Below are 20,937 nucleotides of genomic sequence, written 5' to 3' on the forward strand. Positions count from 1 at the left end.
CTTCACCCTAACAGGAACATACCATCCCTGGACTCTATCTTATTTCTGAAGATTTCCCATTTTTCAGCCGTCCCTTTACCTGCAAACATCAACTTTTGAAAGTTCTTGCCTAATACCATCAACATTGGCCTTCCTCCAATTTAGAACTTCAACTTTTAGATCTGGTCTATCCTTTTCCATCACTATTTTAAAACTAATAGAATTATGGTCGCTGGCCCCACAGTGCTCCCCCACTGACCCCTCAGTCACCTGCCCTGCCTTATTTCCCAAGAGAAGGTCAAGCTTTGCACCTTCCGTAGTCGGTGAACTTTGCTCTCCTACCGCCAGGCTGTGAATAGCAGGGTACCGTCAGGATCAGTACTTAAGAACTCAATATATATCAATGATTTGGATGGGGACCAAATATATTCCGAAGTCTGTGGATGATGCAAAGCTAGGTGGGAATATGTGCTCTGAGGAAGATGCAAAGTGACTTCAAGAAGATCAGGACAGACTTTATGATTGGGCAACATGGAAGATGATACATAATGTGGAAAAATCTGAGCTTATCTACTTTGATCGGAAGAACAGGTATACAGTGTACTTCTTAAATGCTCCATGTTTGGAAAGTGTACATACAAAAAAACAATGTAGGTGCCTTTGACAATAAGGCATTGAAGGATAGCATGCAGCATGCAATTAGGAAGGCTAATAGAATAGTAGCCTTTACTGCAAGAGGATTAGAGTACAAGAGTAGGGCAATCTTGCTTCAATTATATAAGAGCATGGTTAGACTGCAGCTGGAGTACTGTGTGCTATTGTGGTCTCAGCATCTCAGGAAGGTATTAATAACATAGAGCGAGTGCACCAAAGTCTCATTACACTTGTTCTGAGGATGATGCAACTAACTTTTGAAGAGTGATTGGGAAAAATTAGAGGCGATCTCATTGAAATCTACAAAACACTTAAAGAGATGGACAGGATAGATGCAGGTAAGATGTTAGCCTTGCCTGGAGAGTTTAAAACCAGGTTCGAAACAAGAGGGAAGCCACTTAAGACTAAAATGAGGTGAAGTTTCTTTTACTCGGGAAATTTGTAAATCTTTGGAATTCACTACCCAATCTTCTGTGGAAGGTTAGTTATTGAGTAAATTCAAAGGAAGGGTTGACTGATTTCTGAATAGCAATGACATCAAAGAGCATGGGCAAAGTGCTGGGAAAGGCTTCGAAGGAGATGATCAAGCATGACCTGGAATCGAAAACTAATCATTGGGACATTGCTATAAAGAAGTGTAGAGAAAAATCACAGAAACATTAAAAAAAACACCTTTATTTTTATTTTAACACTTCTGTTTACTAGTGACAATAAATTTCCAGCGACACATTCCGTCAATATTGGCAACTCTAACCAAGCTTCACAGAAGTATCTGCTCAACAAAGAGCACAGAGCTCACCAACTTAAACACATGTTCATTTTGGAGATTATTACATGGCCAGCCATCAGCTCCCATGTCCCACAAAAAAAAATGAAGAAATTTGAAAAAATAGACCAACTATTTTATGTCCTCGGATTATATATTTCTTTGGAATTAACATCACTGATCATTCGTTTAACAGCAACTCCAGAGAACAGTCATTGTATTTTACGTTTTACCATTGCTACATGGTTTTCTAGTCTTTGCAAAGACAATAAGTAAACATCTTATCAAATAATGACATAACAAGGAGAAAGGTTTATTTAATGGTAAGTGGTTAAGTAAACTGTATTAAATACAAACAGTAAATTTACAGTCAACACACACAACTTACTAGGCATACCCAGAACATTATTGTAATCTCCTGAACCAGCTCTCATTGAGTTGCAGTCTCTGGCCAATCCTACATGACAATCTGCTACACTCATGCATGGAGTCCCTGGCTTATCTCCATGTTTGATGGCTTCAGAACAACTGCAAACTTTGTGCAAGCCAGCCACAGATAAGTCCTTAAAATTCCTCTAACACAGATCAGAATTAAGCATTTTTTAAATGCTTTATCTTTCATGATTAAATTAAGCAACCTTTAATGCGCAGGATTCAAATTATATTTCCCTCCACAGAGAGAGAGCTGAAAATCAAATGTACCCCAGAGGGTTGTGAATGCTCCATCACTGAATATTATCAAGGCCGAGACAGACCAATGTTTGGTCTCTCAGGCTATTGGGGTGTGCAGGATGCAGACACCAAATTGGAGTTGAAACTGAAAATCAATCATGATTGTATTGAATGATCAATCAGGTTCAACAGATGGTTTGCTCCTGTTCCTATTTGTTACATCCTTCCATTCTTCTAGACTTTAAAATTGCAACAAGACTTTTTTAAAAGGTAAATGACTTAGAGTGAGTCATTGATTACAACAGGCAAACTCACTTGACTGCTGTTCAAACAGTTCAATAGTTTCTCATTTGCACTAGTTACAATTTGCAATTATAACAATGCATCCCTATTTTGTTAGAGAATAGGTAAGCCATTCTATAAAAACCTTGTGTTACAGCATGGAAAACAGACCCTTTGATCCAATCAACCCATGCCAATCATATTCCCAAATTAAACTAGCCCCACTTGCCTACACTTGGCCCACATCCCTCCAAATCTTTCTTATTCATGTACTTATCCAAACGTCTTTAAAATCTTTTTTAAACTGTACTCATATCGCACCACTTCCTCTGCAAGTTCATTCCACACACTAACCACTCTCTGTGGCAAAAATATGCCCTTTGTGTCCATTATAAAATTTTTCTCCTCTCACCTTAAAAATATGCTCCCTAGTTTTGAATTCCCACCCTGGGGAAAAAACCTTTGCTATTCATCTTATCTAGGTTCATAGAACCCCCTCGATCCTCACCTTCCACGCCACCAAGCTCCAGATACAATGCATCATCCTCTGTAATTTCTACCACCTACAGTCAGACCGCACCACTAGAGATATATTTCCCTCCCGACCCATATCTGCATTCCACTGACACCGTTCCCTCTGCGACTCCCTCCACACCCCCCACCAATCCACCCCTACTCCCAGCACCTTCCCCTGCCACCGCAAGAGGCATAAACCTGCACCCACATCTCCCCCTTCACCTCCATCCAAAGCCCCAAAGAATCCTTGCACATCCAGCAGAGATTTTCCTGCACATCCAAACACCTCATCTACTGTATCTGTTGCTCTCGATGTGGTCTCCTCTACATTGGGGAGACAGGAAGCCAACTTGCGTGATAGTTCAGAGAACATCTCCAGGACACATGCACCCAAAAGCCTTGCCACCCTGTGGCTGAACACTTCAAATCCCCTTCCAACTCTGTCAAGGACATCCAAATCCTGGGCCTCCTCCGCTGCCAAATCCAAGCCACCAGACACTTAGAGGAAGAACACCTCAAATTCCTCCTTGGAACCCTCCAATCACACAGCATCAATGTTGATTTCACCAGTTTGCTCATCTCCCTTACCCCCCCCATCTTATCCCAGATCCAAACTTCCAACTCAGCACCAACCTCTTGAACTGTCCGACCTGTCTATTTTCCTTTCCACCTCTCTGCTCCAGTCTGTCACCATCACTCTCGACCTTCACCTATCTATTACCTTCCAAGCTTCCTTTCCCCCAGTCCCACACCCCTCCCATTTATCTCTCAGCCCCTTTGGGACCTCCACATTCCTGAAGAAGGGCTAATGTCCGAAACGTCGACTCTCCTGCTCCTCGGATGCTGCCTGACCTGCTGTGTTTTTCCAGCACCACACTTTTTGACTCTGACTCTCCAGCATCTGCAGTCCTCACTTTCTTCTGGTTTTATAAATCTCTGTGAGGTCATCCCTCAACGTCCTACGCTTCAGTGAAAAAAGCATCAGTCTATCCAGCCTATTTTTGTAACTCAAACCCTCCATTCCTAGCAACATCCTGGTCAATGTTTTGTGAATCCTCTCCAGTTTGATAATATCCTTCTTATAAAAGGGCAATCCAAACTATACACAGTACGGCAAAAGAGCCCTCACCAACATGCTATACCTTCAACATGAAGTCCCAATTCCTGTACTCAAAGGTCTGAAGGCAAACATGTTAAATATCTTCTTAACCACCCTGTCTGTGATGCAAATTTAAAAAAATTATGTAGGAATCCCTGGGCATTTCTAACTTTACTTGCAATAGAAGCGAAAAACACTCTGTTCATCCCTTTCAATAAATCCCTCCACACCATTACATTCCCTCACAAGGGTACACTAATTTATGAACACTGTTCCTCATTCCACACTCACCTCTTCACATAATACACCGATGCCCATTTTCTACTGGTCCTCTCACAACCATTAACTCCTCCCAACATGCCCCTCTTTTCTTCCATTTCATTTGGGGCTTTACATCTGTCATACATCTCTGCCACCCTCACTGCACCTTACTTCTGCTTCAGTTCTCACTGCAGGCACTATACATACAAGTCCTACACATTACCCATCTGCTTTCACTGGCATCTCACTTGAACAACCTTTTACCCATTATTTGTGACCCTCATTTGCCACAGAAAATATGAAAAAAAGTATCAACATTCCAAGTTGCATTTTCTCAAGTTGACCAGCTGTTTATGCCCAACTTCTACACATCATCTTATCCCTTTACACCTTCCTCTCATTCCTCCACAGGAGCAAGCAGAAGATACCGCAGAGAGAGATATTCTTTCTCCTTCTCTCCCCAGCACTTATTCAGACCCTGACATTCTGCATGGGTTTGAGACACTGGCTCTCTGAGTGGTGAACTCGGCACCGGGTCCTATAGCAAGGAGAACTCAGGAGATGGTTCATCAGATGACAGATGATAGCTTCACAAGCCCCACTCTGTCAAGGAAACTACGCTATGGAGGTGCCAGTGTTGAACTGGGGTGGACAAGGTCAGAAGTCTCACAACACCAGGTTACAATCCAACAGGTTTATTTGGAAGCACTAGCTTTTGGAGCACTGTTCCTTCATCAGACGAGAATGACCTTGTAAATGAAACTGTTAGTCTCACACATGCAGTTATAATGGAAAGTCTGTCTAATGTGTTTCAGGACTGAGTGTGTGTGGAGTCTGCTTCCAATCAGTTATGTATAGTCTCACAAGGCCAAGGATTCTGCAGTCCCAACACGGGGCAGTCAGTATTCACAGCCTTTATAGTTTAGGAAGCTTAAACTAAAATAACTTTGGGTTGAAACAGAGAATTGTTTCATTCGTTCTCATGTTTCTGAGAACAGCATATATAGTTGATTGGGCCTTTAAATCCAGCTCCAGTGGCTCTGAGAGACTAATCCTGACAAGGTTTACAGGCACTGGGTCAGAATTTTCAATTAAAATTACACTGTGGTCCTGACCGCATCACAGGATTCTTATTTTAATACAGCCGCAAACCAGACTGAGCAGCTGCTTATGTGATTTTTAAAAATGCTGCTGTTAATACGATGGGAACATACTGAGAATACATCCTTAAGTATTTAATCATTATTTTAACAGCCTGCCTAAAGTAAGAAGTCTTAAATAAAGGAATTCTAAAGTAAATTAGATATTTATTTGGTAGAGGTTTGCAGGGTTAGGGGGGAAAAAAACAGAGGCTTGGGATTGCTCTTATAAACAGCTGACAGAGACACAATAAACTGAATAGCTTCCTCCTGTGCTGTGTGGTTTTACACGGAAACTTCTCGTTTTATTGTCAATTGAAGAACAGCTATATTTCAAAACTCCTAAATGATGAATTCCTTCTACAAAAGGCACTCAAATAATTCCTTAAACATCTGGTGCATTTTTCTTCACTTTACTTAAACAAAGATTTTTTTTTCTTTCGGAATGGTCTCTTCCAGTGAATCCACAAACCCAACACTGACAATCTTGATGCTTTTGCTAATCTAAATCCAGTAGCTTTCTTCCAGAATTGAGCAGGTAATGAAAGTTGTTCTTCCCATTTCTGAAGCTGGCTTCTTTACTGACCTGCTGTCAGGTGACTAACCAATATTGGCAGGGGCCTCACATACTTCACTTTCTTAGTCCAACTGATATACGGTTGTGGAGACCAGGGGAAGAATTCAGAGCATTTCAGGCTAACTACAATGTTTGACCAAAGAATATGCTTCACATCTAATGTTTCTTGAAGGTCTACAGTCTGAAGGATTGGGGAAACATTGATTCATTTCAAATTTTGTGGAGCTACCGGGAGGGATTTCTTTAAAGGAGGTTGTTAAAAGGTCACTGGACATTGGGAGATTTTTTTTTAAAACAAGGTTTCCTTGAAATCCCATCTCTGGTAGATCCCTGTTTGGGTAGTTTGTAGGGTGACCGGATAGACAGTGCTTTGATATCTGGAAATAGTTGGGAATACTAAACCTGAGAGGGAGGATTGTCAGCTGATATTTCCTATTCCCAGTACCTCCATGTCTTCAGCAGAGTGGGAGGGGGAGTTGAAATGTTGAGCCACAGGGCGGTGTGGTTGATTGGTGTGGGTGTCTCGGAGATGTTCCCTAAAGTGCTCTGCTAGAAGGTGCCCAGTCTCCCCAATGTGGAGGAGACCGCATCAGGAGCAACGGATACAATAAATGATATTAGTGGATGTGCAGGTAAAACTTTGATGGATGTGGAAGGCTCCTTTAGGGCCTTGGATGGAGGTGAGGGAGGAGGTGTGGGCGCAGGTTTTACAGTTCCTGCGGTGGCAGGGGAAAGTGCCAGGAGGGGAGGGTGGGTTGTAGGGGGGCGTGGACCTGACCAGGTAGTCACAGAGGGAACGGTCTTTGCGGAAGACGGAAAGGGGTGGGGAGGGAAATATATCCCTGTTGGTGGGGTCTGTTTGGAGGTGGCGGAAATGTCGGCGGATGATTTGGTTTATGCGAAGGTTGGTAGGGTGGAAGGTGAGCAACAGGGGCGTTCTGTCCTTGTTACTGTTGGAGGCGTGGGGTCTGAGGCCGGAGGTGGGGGATGTGGACGAGATGCGTTGGAGGGCATCTTTAACCACGTGGGAAGGGAAATTGCGGTCTCAAAAGAAGGAGGCCATCTGGTGTGTTCTGTGGTGGAACAGGTCCTCCTGGGAGCAGATACGGCGGAGGAATTGGGAATACGGGATGGCATTTTTGCAAGAAGTAGGGTGGGAAGAGGTGTAATCCAGGTAGCTGTGGGAGTCGGTGGGTTTGTAAAAAATATCAGTGTCAAGTCGGTCGTCATTAATGGAGATGGAGAGGTCCAGGAAGGGGAGGGAGGTGTCAGAGATGGTCCAGGTAAACTTAAGGTCAGGGTGGAATGTGTTGGTGAAGTTGATGAATTGCTCAACCTCCTCGCGGGAGCATGAGGTGGCGCCAATGCAGTCATCAATGTAGCGGAGGAAGAGGTGGGGAGTGGTGCCGGTGTAATTACGGAAGATCGACTGTTCTATGTAGCCAACAAAGAGACAGGCATAGCTGGGGCCCATACGTGTGCCTATGGCTACTCCTTTGGTCTGGAGGAAGTGGGAGGATTCAAAGGAGAAATTGTTAAGGGTGAGGACCAGTTCGGCCAAAAGAATGAGTGTGTCGGTGGAAGGGTACTGTTGGGGACGTCTGGAGAGGAAAAAACGGAGGGCTTGGTGGCCCTGGTCATGGCGGATGGAGGTGTAGAGGGATTGGATATCCATGGTGAAGATGAGGCATTGGGAGCTGGGGAAACAGAGGTCTTGGAGGAGGTGGAGGGCGTGGGTGGTGTCTCGAACGTACGTGGGGAGTTCTTGGACTAGGGGGGATAGGACAGTGTCGAGGTAGGTAGAGATGAGTTCAGTGGGGCAGGAACTTGCTGAGACAATGGGTCGGCCAGGGTGGTCAGGCTTGTGGATCTTGGGAAGGAGGTAGAACCGGGCAGTGCGGGGTTCCCGGACTATGTGGTTGGAAGCTGTGGGTGGGAGATCTCTTGAGGTGATGAGGTTCTGTATGGTCTGGGAGATGATGGTTTGGTGATGGGGGGGTGGGGTCATGGTCGAGGGGACGGTAGGAAGAGGTGTCCTTGAGTTTTCTGCCGAGGACATGGAGGTCCTGGGCCTCCTTCACAGCCGCTCCCTCACTACCAGACGCCTGGAGGAAGAACGCCTCATCTTCCGCCTCGGAACACCTCAGGGCATCAATGTGGACTTCAACAGTTTCCTCATTTTCCCTTCCCCCACCTCACCCTAGTTCCAAACTTCCAGCTCAGCACTGTCCCCATGACTTGTCCTACCTGCCTATCTTCTTTTCCACCTATCCACTCCACCCTCCCCCCGCCCCCGACCTATCACCTTCATCCCCTCCCCCACTCACCTATTGTACTCCATGCTACTTTCTCCCCACCCCCACCCTCCTCTAGCTTATCTCTCCACGCTTCAGGCTCTCTGCCTTTATTCCTGATGAAGGGCTTTTGCCCGAAATGTCGATTTTGCTGCTTCTCGGATGGTGCCTGAATTGCTGTGCTCCTCCAGCACCACTAATCCAAAAACATAGGAACAGGAGTAGGTCATCAGGAAGGATGTACACATTGCTGAAGAGGTTTACGAGAATGATTCCAAGGATGAGAAACTTCAGTTGTGACGATGAAGCAGAGAGATTGAGACTGTTCTCCTTGGTGAGGAGAAGGCTAACAGGAGATTTGATTGAACTTTTCAAAATGATGAGAAGTATGAGCTGAGCAGTCAGAAATAAAGACTGTTCCTGCCTGTAACGGATCAAGAACATTTTTGCACAGAGAGTGATCCAGGGTTGGAATGTGTAACCTGGGAATGTGGTGCAGGCAAGTTCAATCAAGGCATTCAAGAAGGTGTCAGATGACTATTTAAATAGAAACACTGTGCAGGGTTATGGGGAGAGGATAGGAGAACTTCACCAGGTTTATAATGCTCATTCAGAGAGCTGGGTCTTCTGTGCACCTTATTATTCTGTGACTGTGTTAACATCCATGGGAAATCTCCACCCCACTCTGCCTTATGTATGATTGGCCCCCACATTCCAGCATTAATCACTTCACCGCCAGAGGCAGGAATCCTGGCTGACTTTTCTCTCTTCTCTAATCTCACTGAGCCAATGCAACAGTTCCCATTCCTACCCAACACTAACAAAATCAAACAAATCAGTCAAAGAGCTTGCGACCTTGCTGCCGGAGGATTTTGGAGTTACCCTCATTAATTTAAAGTCCCTCGGGCAGTACGTTGCCTACATTATTGCTTGTGCATTCTTAAACAACTGTGTTGAATATAATTATGGAATTATAAACCAAGAGCACAGCTTCGGTCAAAGCAGAAAGTAACCTTACCCGAAAGGGAGTGTTAATTCGGCTGACAAGTGTATCTAGAATCAGCACATTTTCATGCTCATGCAGCAGAATAAAGCTCAGGAAGGTCTGCAGCAGCGCGGGCTCCGAGATACTGCGGAGGAACAAGTCTAGGTATGCTGTTGTTGTCATCACTTCTTCCACAGTCAACTAAAAGGAATAGAAATATCATATCAAATGTTACTGAGAGGGGAGTTCGGTACCTCTGATGTGCTGGCAATCCACTCAGCTCAATGTCTTCAGATATTGACTTTCAATGATAGCGGAAAACAAATTATAGCATACTGGCAGCTCATTTCCCACATCTTCCAACTCAGATTCACATGGAAGTCATTAGACTTAAAAACCACGTGAGATCTAAAGTTGATTTGTTACCACACATTTTCCACGAACTGTTGCAAAGTTAAAACGTACACCAGTGTGCGCCCACCCTCCGAAAACCATCTGTCATTTTTGGTTCTCGCAGTCGAGAAACATTTGCTCTTCCAAATCTTGGAGCTGTTTTTCTGTCAAGTTCAACTTGAGGTGTTACAAAATGGGGAAGGCAAGATATATGATAATCAAGAACCCTTCATTGTTTAACATTCACAACATGCCAGAAACTCAAGAATATGTCTTACAGGCAGATGTTACTCAACAATGCTACTGCCTGTACGTTACAGTACGGCAAATTCCCACAATGGGGATATTTGCACTGCAAATGGGGAGGAGGGTAAAGAGAGTTACGGTAGTGAAAAACAACCAAAATAAGCCTGAAAGCAAATGAAGGAAAACCTGTCAAAGGATTTCTTTAAGCAAGCAACTTGCACCTTGAACATTAACTGAGGGCACCTTTAAGGCACTGAGCCAACCTGAGCAGCTTCTCACTCCTTGATGCATAGAAAAAAATGCGGCAATGGATATTTGTTAATTGTAACACAAAGCTACAATTATTGATGTACTTGGTATTAATAAAATGGGATGAATAAAGATAGATCTGCACCTTTCCACACGCCACAAGGTATCTTCAGTTCTGTATGATTCTGTGGTTCCTCAATAGCCAACCTGTAACTTGTAGTTCTATCACCAAATAATATTCACAGCTACAGTATCATAACTCTGCACAAGTTATGGTCATTTTTGATACTCTCTCTCTTGGCTCCAGTACCCAGTGAAGGTAACAACTCTGACTGCGATTGTCTATCAGAGCTGATCTGTGTTTGAATTACACACATCAAAACTGAGAGGTATAGACTAACTCCACAGCCCATGACAAAAGGGTATGCAGAGTGCTGGGCAGCATCGCCCTACTCTTACATGGCCTTAGTGTGCTCTCAAACATATGTGCAGTGGTGCGTGGTTTAGGGACAAAGTTGAAGCTCTTGAGTTTGTAAGAGCCTAAGTTCGTGCAGTTTCGGGCACAAGCCTCATTCCCGATGAAGGGCTTATGCCCGAATCATCGACTCTCTTACTCCTCAGAAGCTGCCTGACCTGCTGTGCTTTTCCAGCACCACACTCTTGGCTCTGATCTCCAGCGTCTGCAGTCTTCACTTTCTCCTAAGTCTGTGCAGCTATTTGTTTTGACAGCCAGAGTATATTCTGGGGGCCTGTTAACTCAACACCCATCCTCTCAGAGATCAACTCCGAGCACAGGTGACAGAGAAAAAATGTCTGCCCAAAACCCCATTCTCACCAGGCTCGACAGACTTTATAAGTAGAGGAATAGAGCGCAACAGTCAAGAAGATTTGCATAAAAGAATTTAACCCCGCTGTGACTATTCCTGGACACCCGAAGGAGGTGAGGGAGGGAGGTTAACAGGACAAGTACAGGGCTTGTGAACTCGCTCCACTTAAACTAAACTGAACAACATTGCATGAGGCAGTGGACTTGGGACTACCTCATCATGAACCAAACAGCATATCCTGAGCACCAGATATGATAAACAAATATTTTTATATTTTTGTAGAAATTACAGTACTGGAGGCAGACTGTGGCTGCTGCTGTTAGCACTTCCTCCCGTAACCCCATTTTAACTCCAAATTTTGTTTTTACTTTCCTTCATTCTGAATATTCCTCTTTCCTTTTGATAAAATTTGACTTCAGCATAAAACTACAGGAAGGGTGCCATACGGTAACAGTTCTCAATTCGTAGCTTCCTCCTTTGGTCTTCAAGTGAGAATCATTGACCTCTGTTTTCTCATTGAGTCATACAGTACAGAAACACACCCTCCAGCCCAACCCATCCATACAGACTGGGGATCCCAAACTGAACTAGTCCCATTTGCCTATGTTTGGTCCATATCCCTCAAAACCTATTTATGTAGCTGTCCAAATGGCTTTTAAATGTTATAATTGTGCCTGCATCTACCACTTCCTCTGGCAGCCCAAAATGATCATTCAGTATTTACTCAGGCCTCACGCACTGTTTTAATTACTGCCCTTTTTCAGTGTTATTCCCAATCACCAGATTACTACAATCTCCAACTCTGTCAGAAATGCTGCTGGCCATGTTTATTCCCACCTCATTCTCTCCCCGACTCCTTTCAATTCCAATCCTCTGACCATTTGTCCTGTTCGCTTAATTCCACTTCTCTCCAGAGAGACTCGGATTCCCAGCTTCCCTCTATCTTCTCCAGTTATCCCCACATCTCCGAATGCAGCTCATCTCTTTTTGATTTATTTTGTCACAGTAAAGGCTCAATGTGTTATTGTTGTCATGAGAGGTCAGCTCACTCAACTTAGACCAAAGACAGAATCTAGATACTTCCAGCTCAGTATAATTCTACATCTGCTACTGAAACAGCAGGAAATGTTTTATTTTTCTGTTTATGATTAATAATTCTGGAATCAGTTAGCCCTTACTGCAGTCCAAACCTCTGGATGCTCGCAGTCCACATTCCCCTGTACTTCTGAGGATATGCGTTACATATTTCTATACTCTAAAATCAGTGGGGGAGCTAAAATAACAATGTACATGGTCATCGTTTCACCCAAATATTTGTGCATATATACCATCTCAGGCTAAGGATAAAGCAGTATGTATACAAAACTTTAATACAGCACAATTCACAATTAGAAAGCCTATCTAGGGATTTGCAACAAATAACCTACTAACTTTATGTAGTGCAGGTGCCAAGACAGGCACGAGGAATCCATTGTAGATGTAGTTTACCAGTTGATTACGTATCATAGGATGAGCCACCTAAATCAGAAACAGAATTAAACAAAAGGTTGAAATCACCCGAGTGTAACGGATTGTCTTTAAACTGAGACAATAAACTGTAGAGCCAGGTCTGAGCCATTACACAGATCAACAAGGGTGCAAGACAAGGCAGGGAAATTCACTTGGGTGATTGCAGTCCTGCATTTCAAAAACATAGAGATTATAACAGAAAAGATTTTAGCTAGATGCAAGATAGATTTTAATGACTTAAACAAAGAACTGTTTAAATTGGTCAAAAAGAATTGCTTTGGAACTTTCAGCATCACAAGGACAGATTCTGAAATTATGCTCAGGTCTCAGAGTTGGACTCTGCACTTCAAAATAGCTGTGAAATGAAACCTTGATTCTGTTTCATACCTTGGTCGGCATGGACCAGTTTGGCTGAAGGGTGTGTCTTTCTGCTGTAGGGCTCTATGACTCTATAACTCACCTTTGTTTTGAATAATGTGCAAACTTTTCTTACTAAGAAATCGGAAATCCCAGATGGCCTCCTTCATCAAATTTTCACTCCCACGTGGTCAACAATGCCCTCCAGCACATCTCCTCCATTTCACGCACCTCCACCCTTGACCCTGACCCCTCCCAACGCAACAAGGGTAGAACCGCCCTGATCCTCACCTTCCACCCCACCAAACGCTGGATACAACGCATCAACCTCCGCCACTTCTGCCATCTACAAACAAACCCCACCACTAGGGATATCTTTCCACCCCCATCCCTAACTGTGTTCTGGACAGACCATTCTCTCCGTGACTCCACATTCCCCCCACCAGCCCACAGCTCATTCCTAGCACCTTCCTCTGCCAGCACAATAGTAGAAAGCCTGTGCCCACACCTCCACCCTCAAGGCCCCAAAGAAGCCTTCCACATCCATCACAGATTTACCGATACTTCCACGTCATCTACTGTATCCGCTGCACCCAATGTGGTCTCCTCTACATCAGGGAGACAGGACACTAACTTGCAGATCGTTCCAGGGAACATCTTTGGGACACCCTAACCAACCAACCCACCGCCCCGTAGCTGAACATTTCAACTCCCCCCTCCCACTCCGCCAAGGACATGCAGGTCCTGGGCTTCCTCCATCACCAAACCCTAAACACCCGAAGCCTGGAGGAGGAACACCTCATATTCCGCCTTGGGACCCTGCAAACACTTGGAATCAAAGTGGATTTCACCAGTTTCCTCATTTCGCCCCCCCCCCAAACCTTATCTCAGTCCCAAGCCTCCACTCGGCATTGCCATCTTCACCTGTCCACTTCCTTCCCATCCACCTGCTCCACCCTCCTCTCCAAACTATCACCTTCCTCCCATCCCCCACCTTCATCTACCTATTACAATCCCAGCTACCTTCACCCCCAGCCCCACTCCCCTCCCATTTTTTATCTCAGCCCCTCAGCCCACAAGCCTCATTCCTGATGAAGGGCTTCTTCAGCTCCTCAGATGCTGCCTGACCTGCTGTGCTTTTCCAGCACCACATTCTCAATGTAGGAATTGGAATACCGATAAATCAATTGATACATTTGCACAGTTAATAAATCAGATGGAAGAAATCTGAATGGGAGTCGATTTGATGTCCTAAATGTGAAACTAGTGAGATAAAGTGTGATGCATATAAAGATTGTGCACACACATACTTCACAGACAATAGGACTAATAAACTCTCCTGTGGAATTACTCACTCCAGTCAGAGGCTGTGCTAATGTCAGATGTCTGAAGTACAACTGTTAAAACGCATCAAGTAACGTGCACTATTTGCAAGAGGTTGTTATTGGTTCAGAATTTGTACCTTTTAATGCTTACAGAGCTCTAGGTTAACACTTAGTGTGTGTGTGTAAGGGAAGACAAGTTTTGCACACCATTTTTCACACTCATCACTACAACCCACGTGTCTCAGAGAAGTGCTGAATTCTCAATAGCTATATCTTCTAAGCTCAGCTGAAATCCAACATTCAGGGTTTTATCGAGGCTAAACAGTAAAAGGCCAGGGCCTTGCACTGTGTGGACATGTTGCCGGGATGTCTTTACCTGTATTACTGCATTGCAGAACTCCAGGGAGTTCATGAATTGTACAAGTGTAGGAATATGCATCCAGTCCTCCCGCTGCAGGTAGTGCCATTCATCAGACCTTACTTCCAGTTTCGTGGGCAGTGAAGAGTACAGACCGCTCAGTCCTGTGGCTAGCACCTGCCGGTTACATAATTGAGAGAGAGAGAGAGAGAGAGAGAGAGGAAGAAACCAAAACACTGGAATTATAAACAAACCCATTCAAATATCTCTCAATACAGGATGACATAAATCTTACATCAAGTGAAAAAAACTGCAATTTGTAGAAATCAAACAACAACAGGAAATACTGAAGAATACTCTGGGAAGAGAAACAGAATTGAGGCTAACAAATTGGAAATAGAGGAATAAATATTACATCAATCAACAATGTACTTTCTTCCTCAAAATTCTTTGTAAATTGCAAAATGTTGACTCTTGATTGGATTGTCAAAGATCTTACAACCAGAATCTCTCACAAGGTCCTGCCAAGAGGTGGTTATCGTTAAGCTTTGATTTTTGGTGCCAGGTACCAACACCTTCTAAGAGCGATTGAATTATTAAATAAAATTAAAATTGACCACTAATCATCAATGTAACTCTCAAATGGTTCTGTATCATCTTTAGAGCCATGATTAGGCTTTTAAATTTGGGTTACTCATGGGCAGTGGATTAGACACTAATTAAGAATGTTTTTTATCTGATATACTCATTTCAGTTGTAGTCATCAAACTACACCATGCTGTCACACAAGTATGTCTTTCAAAGAAAGAATAACTTTAATAAAAATTATTTTCTATAAAAATGCTGATTGTTCTGGCATATAAACGTGGTTGATCTGTAAATAAACTTGGGCAAAATCTTGAAGAAAAATAACAGTTAAAACTAGCTCAATTTTGAAAGCCTCAGCATATTATAGAGCTACTAGCTATAATAAGGATGCAGGAAATCTGTTACCCTTTCTCTATCTCAATTCTGCTTTCGCTCATTACTGCTCTCAATACTCCCATTATTTAAATGCCCCGCCATCTTTTGCGTTTCATCACGGTTCTTTCATTTTTTGTTCTTTTTAATTCATCCAAGACATTATTTTCCTACCACCCATATTCCCCTGACATATATTTTATGGTTTGACTTGCGTTATGCCATAAGGTGACCTTTGTTACAGTACTTTCTGTATCGGGTCAAAAGCATCACTCAAAGCCTACACAGCCTGAAATGTAAAAGCTAAATTCTTTCCTTCTGTCATCAATCTAGGAGTGGCTGCTGCTCTTCCATTGTGTAATGTCCTCCATTATCAGTGCTTGAATGAAACACATTTCAAAAGCCTGGCTTCAGTTTAATCCTTCAATAGTAAGGTGCGTAAATTATTTATTTTCTAAAACAAGATTAATGCCTTGCTATTATTCTGCTTCTGTATGATTGAAGCTGAATTGACTTTTGTTAAAACCAAAACCACATGTTACAACTCGATAACACCATTGACGCATCAGCCTTTGTTGACATAACCTGAAAAATTCCTCATGAATTGGATTGCAAGTTGTAAATAAAGGTTGTTTGATGACTTGATTTACTTTCAACATTTCTAAAATTGATCATTTCCGTTGATTAAGTTGTTGGTTGGAAATAATTTCCAATGCTCATTTTTCCCTGGTCAAAATAAATCAACAACTTCAATTTGTTTTGGAGCCCTCACAAAACACAGTGTCAGGATTGCCCTTTGACTAAGGTCTCTGAGGAGTGTGTACTCTTAGTCTCACAAGATTGATGCAGGTATCTTCACCTTGACGGACATATGCATCACTGAGTGTGAAACTGACTGCTGTCGATTCCAAACAAAAGCACAGAGCAGGCCCTCAGAGTGTTTATGATAGGTGTCGGGTAGATCATACAATTGAGAACCAAGAAAGTTTAGAATAGGGGTGAAAAAGCAAATTAGAATCCCTACATTGTGAAAACAGGCCCTTCGGCCCAACAAGTCCACAATGACCCTGCGAAGAGTATCACACCCAGACTCATTATCCAATTCTCTACATTTTCTCTGACTAATGCACCTAACCTACATATCCCTGAACACTCTGGGCAATTTAGCATGTCCAATCGACCTGACCTGCACATCTTTGGACTGTGGGTGGAAACCGGAGCACCCGGGGAAACCCACGCAGACACGGGGAGAATGTGCAAACCCCACACAGACAGACAGTCGTCAAAAGCTGGAATTGAACCTGGGTCCCTGACACTGTGAGGCAGCAGTACTAACCACTGAGCCACCATGCCACCCTAAATAAGAGAAGCAAAGAGAAGTTATGAGAAAAGACTGGCAGCTAATATAAAGGGGTGTCCCAAAGTCTTCTATCAGCATAAAAAAGGTTCATAAAAAATTGTAAAAAGAAGAGTAGGGCAGATTCCAGACCAAAAGGTGGACGAGGTGTTAAATGGCTACCTTGCATCTGTCTTTACCAGGCCATGGAGAAAGAGGAAGAAAGTCTATCACTTGAAGGGTTCAAAATTGACAACAAGTCTTGGATAGACTCAACTGGATAGCGAGGTGCTTTTGACCGGCATGGACATGGTGGTTATTTTTCCGTGCTGTAGGTCTCCAAACCGTTGGTTCTTTAATTGACAACACGCCAGGACCAGATTAGATACATCAAAGAATATTGAATGAAATGAGTGAGGAAACTGCAGGAGCATTGTCCACAATCTTTGAGTCTTCTCTGTACTCAGAAAGGCTGCCAAAAGACTGGAAAATTACAGTTTTATTCAATAAAGGCTGTAAGGATAAATGCCACCAACTTGTTATGGAGCAGAGCAGACCCCCTCCAAAATATATTAAGACGGTATCCTAGGCTCTAACGTTTTGTTATTTTAAAAAGGTAAATAATATGAGGTTCTGTGTTCCAGATGCAATTTGATTGATCAAACCACTCGATGTCAAGTAAAATGCAATTTATTCAACCACTATAGTTAAAATACGATAAAAGAAAGAGGGACTTGGAATAATTTGACTCTATTGGAAAACTTAACAGAATAATAGATTACTTTACTAAACAGTAAGTGTTCTAATATAGCAATACTCAAACACACCCTGGGCAAAAAATAAATTCTGAAAACAGAACATCGCACATGCAGTTCTCTAATCCAGGAGGAAAGAACATTAAAAGACAATTCTGAGAGAAACCGCAGAGACAGTGTTGCAGCCAGGAGGGATTCACTGTCTCCCAACCCTGCTGAGACCCCAGCAACAACTGCCAAAAGCTAATTAAAAATCCAGAATCAGAGAGAGCTTGACCACACCCTCTCAGGCTGCTTATATTGTTCCAAATATTTTTTTAAAAACCAAGGCTTCACAAGTTTCTTTTAATCTTCACAGACTGTTAGGCACTTGCTCCCCAATCTCTAAACTAAACCAGGATACCTCTTAAAGTCATAGTATCATTAGAAATTACAAATCAGTCTGTTCAACTTTAGTGGTGGGGAAAGTTCCAAGAAACAATTCATTGGGATAAAAACAGTAGTCATATGAAAAAAAAGGTAGGTAGATTTCTAAAGGAGAAATTGTGTTCAACTAACTTGCAGGAATTTGTTTGAAGAAAGTAGAGTCACAGGTAGATAGGATAGTGAAAAAGGAAAGCATACCAAATGCCTTCATTGGTTAGAGCATTGAGTATAGGAGTTGGAAGGTCATGTTGCCGCTGTACAGGACATTGGTTAGGCCACTTTTGGAATATTGCATTCAATTCTGGGCTCCTTCCTATTGGAAGGATGTTGTGAAACTTGAAAGGGTTCAGAAAAGATTTACAAGGGTGTTGCCCTGGTTGAAGGATTTGAGCTATAGGGAGAGGTTGAACAGGCTGGGGCTGTTTTCCCTGGATGGTCAAAGGCTGAGGGGTGACCTCATAAAGGTTAATAAAATCATGAGGGGCATGGATAGGATAAATAGACAAAGTCTTTTCCCTGGGGTGGGAGAGTCCAGAACTAGAGGGCATAGGTTTAGGGTGAGAGGGGAAAGATATAAAAGGGACCTAAGGGGCAACGTTTTCACGGAGAGGGTGGTACGTGTATGGAATGAGCTGCCAGAGGAAGTGGTGGAGGCTGGTACAATTGCAACATTTAAAAGACATCTGGATTGATATATGAATAGGAAGGGTTTAGAGGGATATGGGCCAAGTGCTGGCAAATGGAACTAGATTAGGTTAGGATATCAGGTCGGCATGGACAAGTTGGACCGAAGGGTCAGTTTCTGTGCTGTACACCCGTGTGACTCTAAGTAACAGAAGGGCTTAATAAGGGTATTGCTGTTGCTGTCTATGGATGTGCAGAAAGTGTTTGATACAGTGCCACACAACAGACACCTGAGGAAAATGACAGGTCATAGAATAAAAGAGTCATCAGCAACACGGATACAAAATCTGGAAGAGTGATAGGAAACAGAAATGATCAATGGAAATCTTTCAGGCTGGAAGAAAGTTTGTAGCAGAGCTACACATGGGTGAGTATTAAGATTCACGCCTTTCCTGACATATGTTAATGAACTAGATCTTGGAGTGCAAGTGATAACTTCAATCGCTGCTGACAACACAAAGATGAATGGGAAGAATTGTAATCTGTGAGGAGGGCAGTGTGCAACTCGAAAAGGACACAGAGAGGTTGGTGAAGTGGACTCGGAGGTGACAAATGAGGTTCAACACAGAGAAGTATGAGGTGATGCAATTGAGTCAGAAGAATAGTGAAAGACAAAATACAGGAAGGGTTACAATTCTAAAGGGGACGCGAGAACAACGGTACCTGGGTAGACATGTGCACAGATCGCTGAAGTTGGCAGGACACAGCTGGAACAAAGCATACAATATCCTCAACCTTACTTTTCAGGGCACGGACTACAAGGGTAAGAAAGCGATGTTGAACACGTATATGATACTTATCAGACCTCTGCTGGAGTATTGTGTAAAGTTCTGGATACCATATTAAAGGAAGGATGTGGATGCCAACGTGACTTATAAGAATGAAAAACTTCAGTTTTGTGGATAAATTTAAGAAGTTGAGACTCCTGGGAGAAGAATGCGAAGGAGTGTTATATGGATCTGGTCAGCATGGACGAGTTGGACCACAGGGTCTGTTTCTGTGCTGTCCATCTCTATGACAGCAGCTTTGAAAATCATGAGCAGGCTGGAGATACAGTAATGGATAAGGAGAAACTGATCCTGCTCATAAAAGGAACCAGAAAAGGAAGGTGTGGATTTCAAGTGATTGGCAAAAGGAGCTAATGTGATGTCAGGAAAAAGAACTTTTTCCCTCAGTCAGTACTTAGGGTATGGAGACCTGGAGGTGTGGGAGAAGGAGGTTCAACTGAGACATTCAAGAGGGCATTGGATGATTATTTGGATACAAATAAAGTTCAAGAATATGTGAACAAAGGAGAATGGCATTAAATAATTGCACTCATTTGAACAGCTGATGTAGACACAATGGACCAAATGAGCTCCTTTTGTGCCATAAGACATCTGTGACTTAAGGACAGAGGTACAAACCGGGAATGCCACAGTGTGGCCCTTCTTCCTTCTGCTTCTGTTGCATCAGCTTCACAGAAAAATACCACAAACACCGTGGGCGGCACGGTGGCACAGTGGTTAGCACGGCTGCCTCACAGCGCCAGAGACCCGGGTTCAATTCCCGGGTCACTGTCTGTGTGGAGTTTGCACATTCTCCCCGTGTCTGCGTGGGTTTCATCCAGGTGCTCCGGTTTCCTCCCACAGTCCAAAGATGTGCAGGTCAGGTGAACTGGCCATGGGAAATTGCCCGTAGTGTTAGGCGAAGGGGTAAGTGTATGGGTGTGGGTGGGTTGCGCTTCGGCGGGTCAGTGTGGACTTGCTGGGTCGAAGGGCCTGTTTCCACACTGTAAGTAATCTAATCATATCCATATGCTGCCAACAGAGAGAGACAACCTGCTGAAATGGCAGTCCTGATACTGAAATAATCTGAAGCTGGGTCTTAAAGAATTCAAGTTCAGGTAAACCTGTCTGACTGTGGGATTCCCCTTGGGAAGAAATAATGTCAACGCACTATTGTGGAAAGAAACAGTCTTTAGGGTTTGTGTTTCAGCATCGCCAGACAGCATCACATTCTTGTTTCAGTCATATCACATCAGCCCATTTTATATTTTATAAAACACTGTCAGTCTAATTTTCTCCTTTTGAAATAGTGATTCCCATTCAATCTTTAATCATAATTTATTGGAGCCATCAATGCACCAAACCAGTTCACAGGAGCTGTCAGTGCACCATACCCAGTACAGGGGAGCGGTCAGTGCACCACACCCAGTACAGGGGAGCGGTCAGTGCACCACACCCAGTACAGGGGAGCTGTCAGTGCACCACACCCAGTACAGGGGAGCGGTCAGTGCACCACACCCA

General features: G+C 43.4%; 1 protein-coding gene across 4 annotated transcripts in view; it reads right to left on the bottom strand.

Annotated features, from left to right (window-relative positions):
* The window catches only part of fhip1aa (FHF complex subunit HOOK interacting protein 1Aa), a 199,752-nt gene that overhangs the window by 47,016 nt on the left and 131,799 nt on the right, over positions 1-20,937 (bottom strand). For all 4 annotated transcript variants that reach the window (XM_087973450.1, XM_043699695.2, XM_088000826.1 and 1 more), the window contains 3 exons: positions 14,507-14,665; positions 12,371-12,457; positions 9,258-9,425 (listed from right to left, as the gene is read on the bottom strand). In XM_087973450.1, coding sequence (XP_087829576.1) covers positions 9,258-9,425; positions 12,371-12,457; positions 14,507-14,665 — 414 coding nt within the window. The remainder of the gene's footprint in view (positions 1-9,257; positions 9,426-12,370; positions 12,458-14,506; positions 14,666-20,937) is intronic.

The sequence above is a fragment of the Chiloscyllium plagiosum genome, unplaced genomic scaffold (genome assembly GCF_037043375.1).
Source record: "Chiloscyllium plagiosum isolate Xiang-an unplaced genomic scaffold, Cpla_swu_hap1 HiC_scaffold_1, whole genome shotgun sequence".
NCBI classification, from domain to species: Eukaryota; Metazoa; Chordata; class Chondrichthyes; order Orectolobiformes; family Hemiscylliidae; genus Chiloscyllium; species Chiloscyllium plagiosum.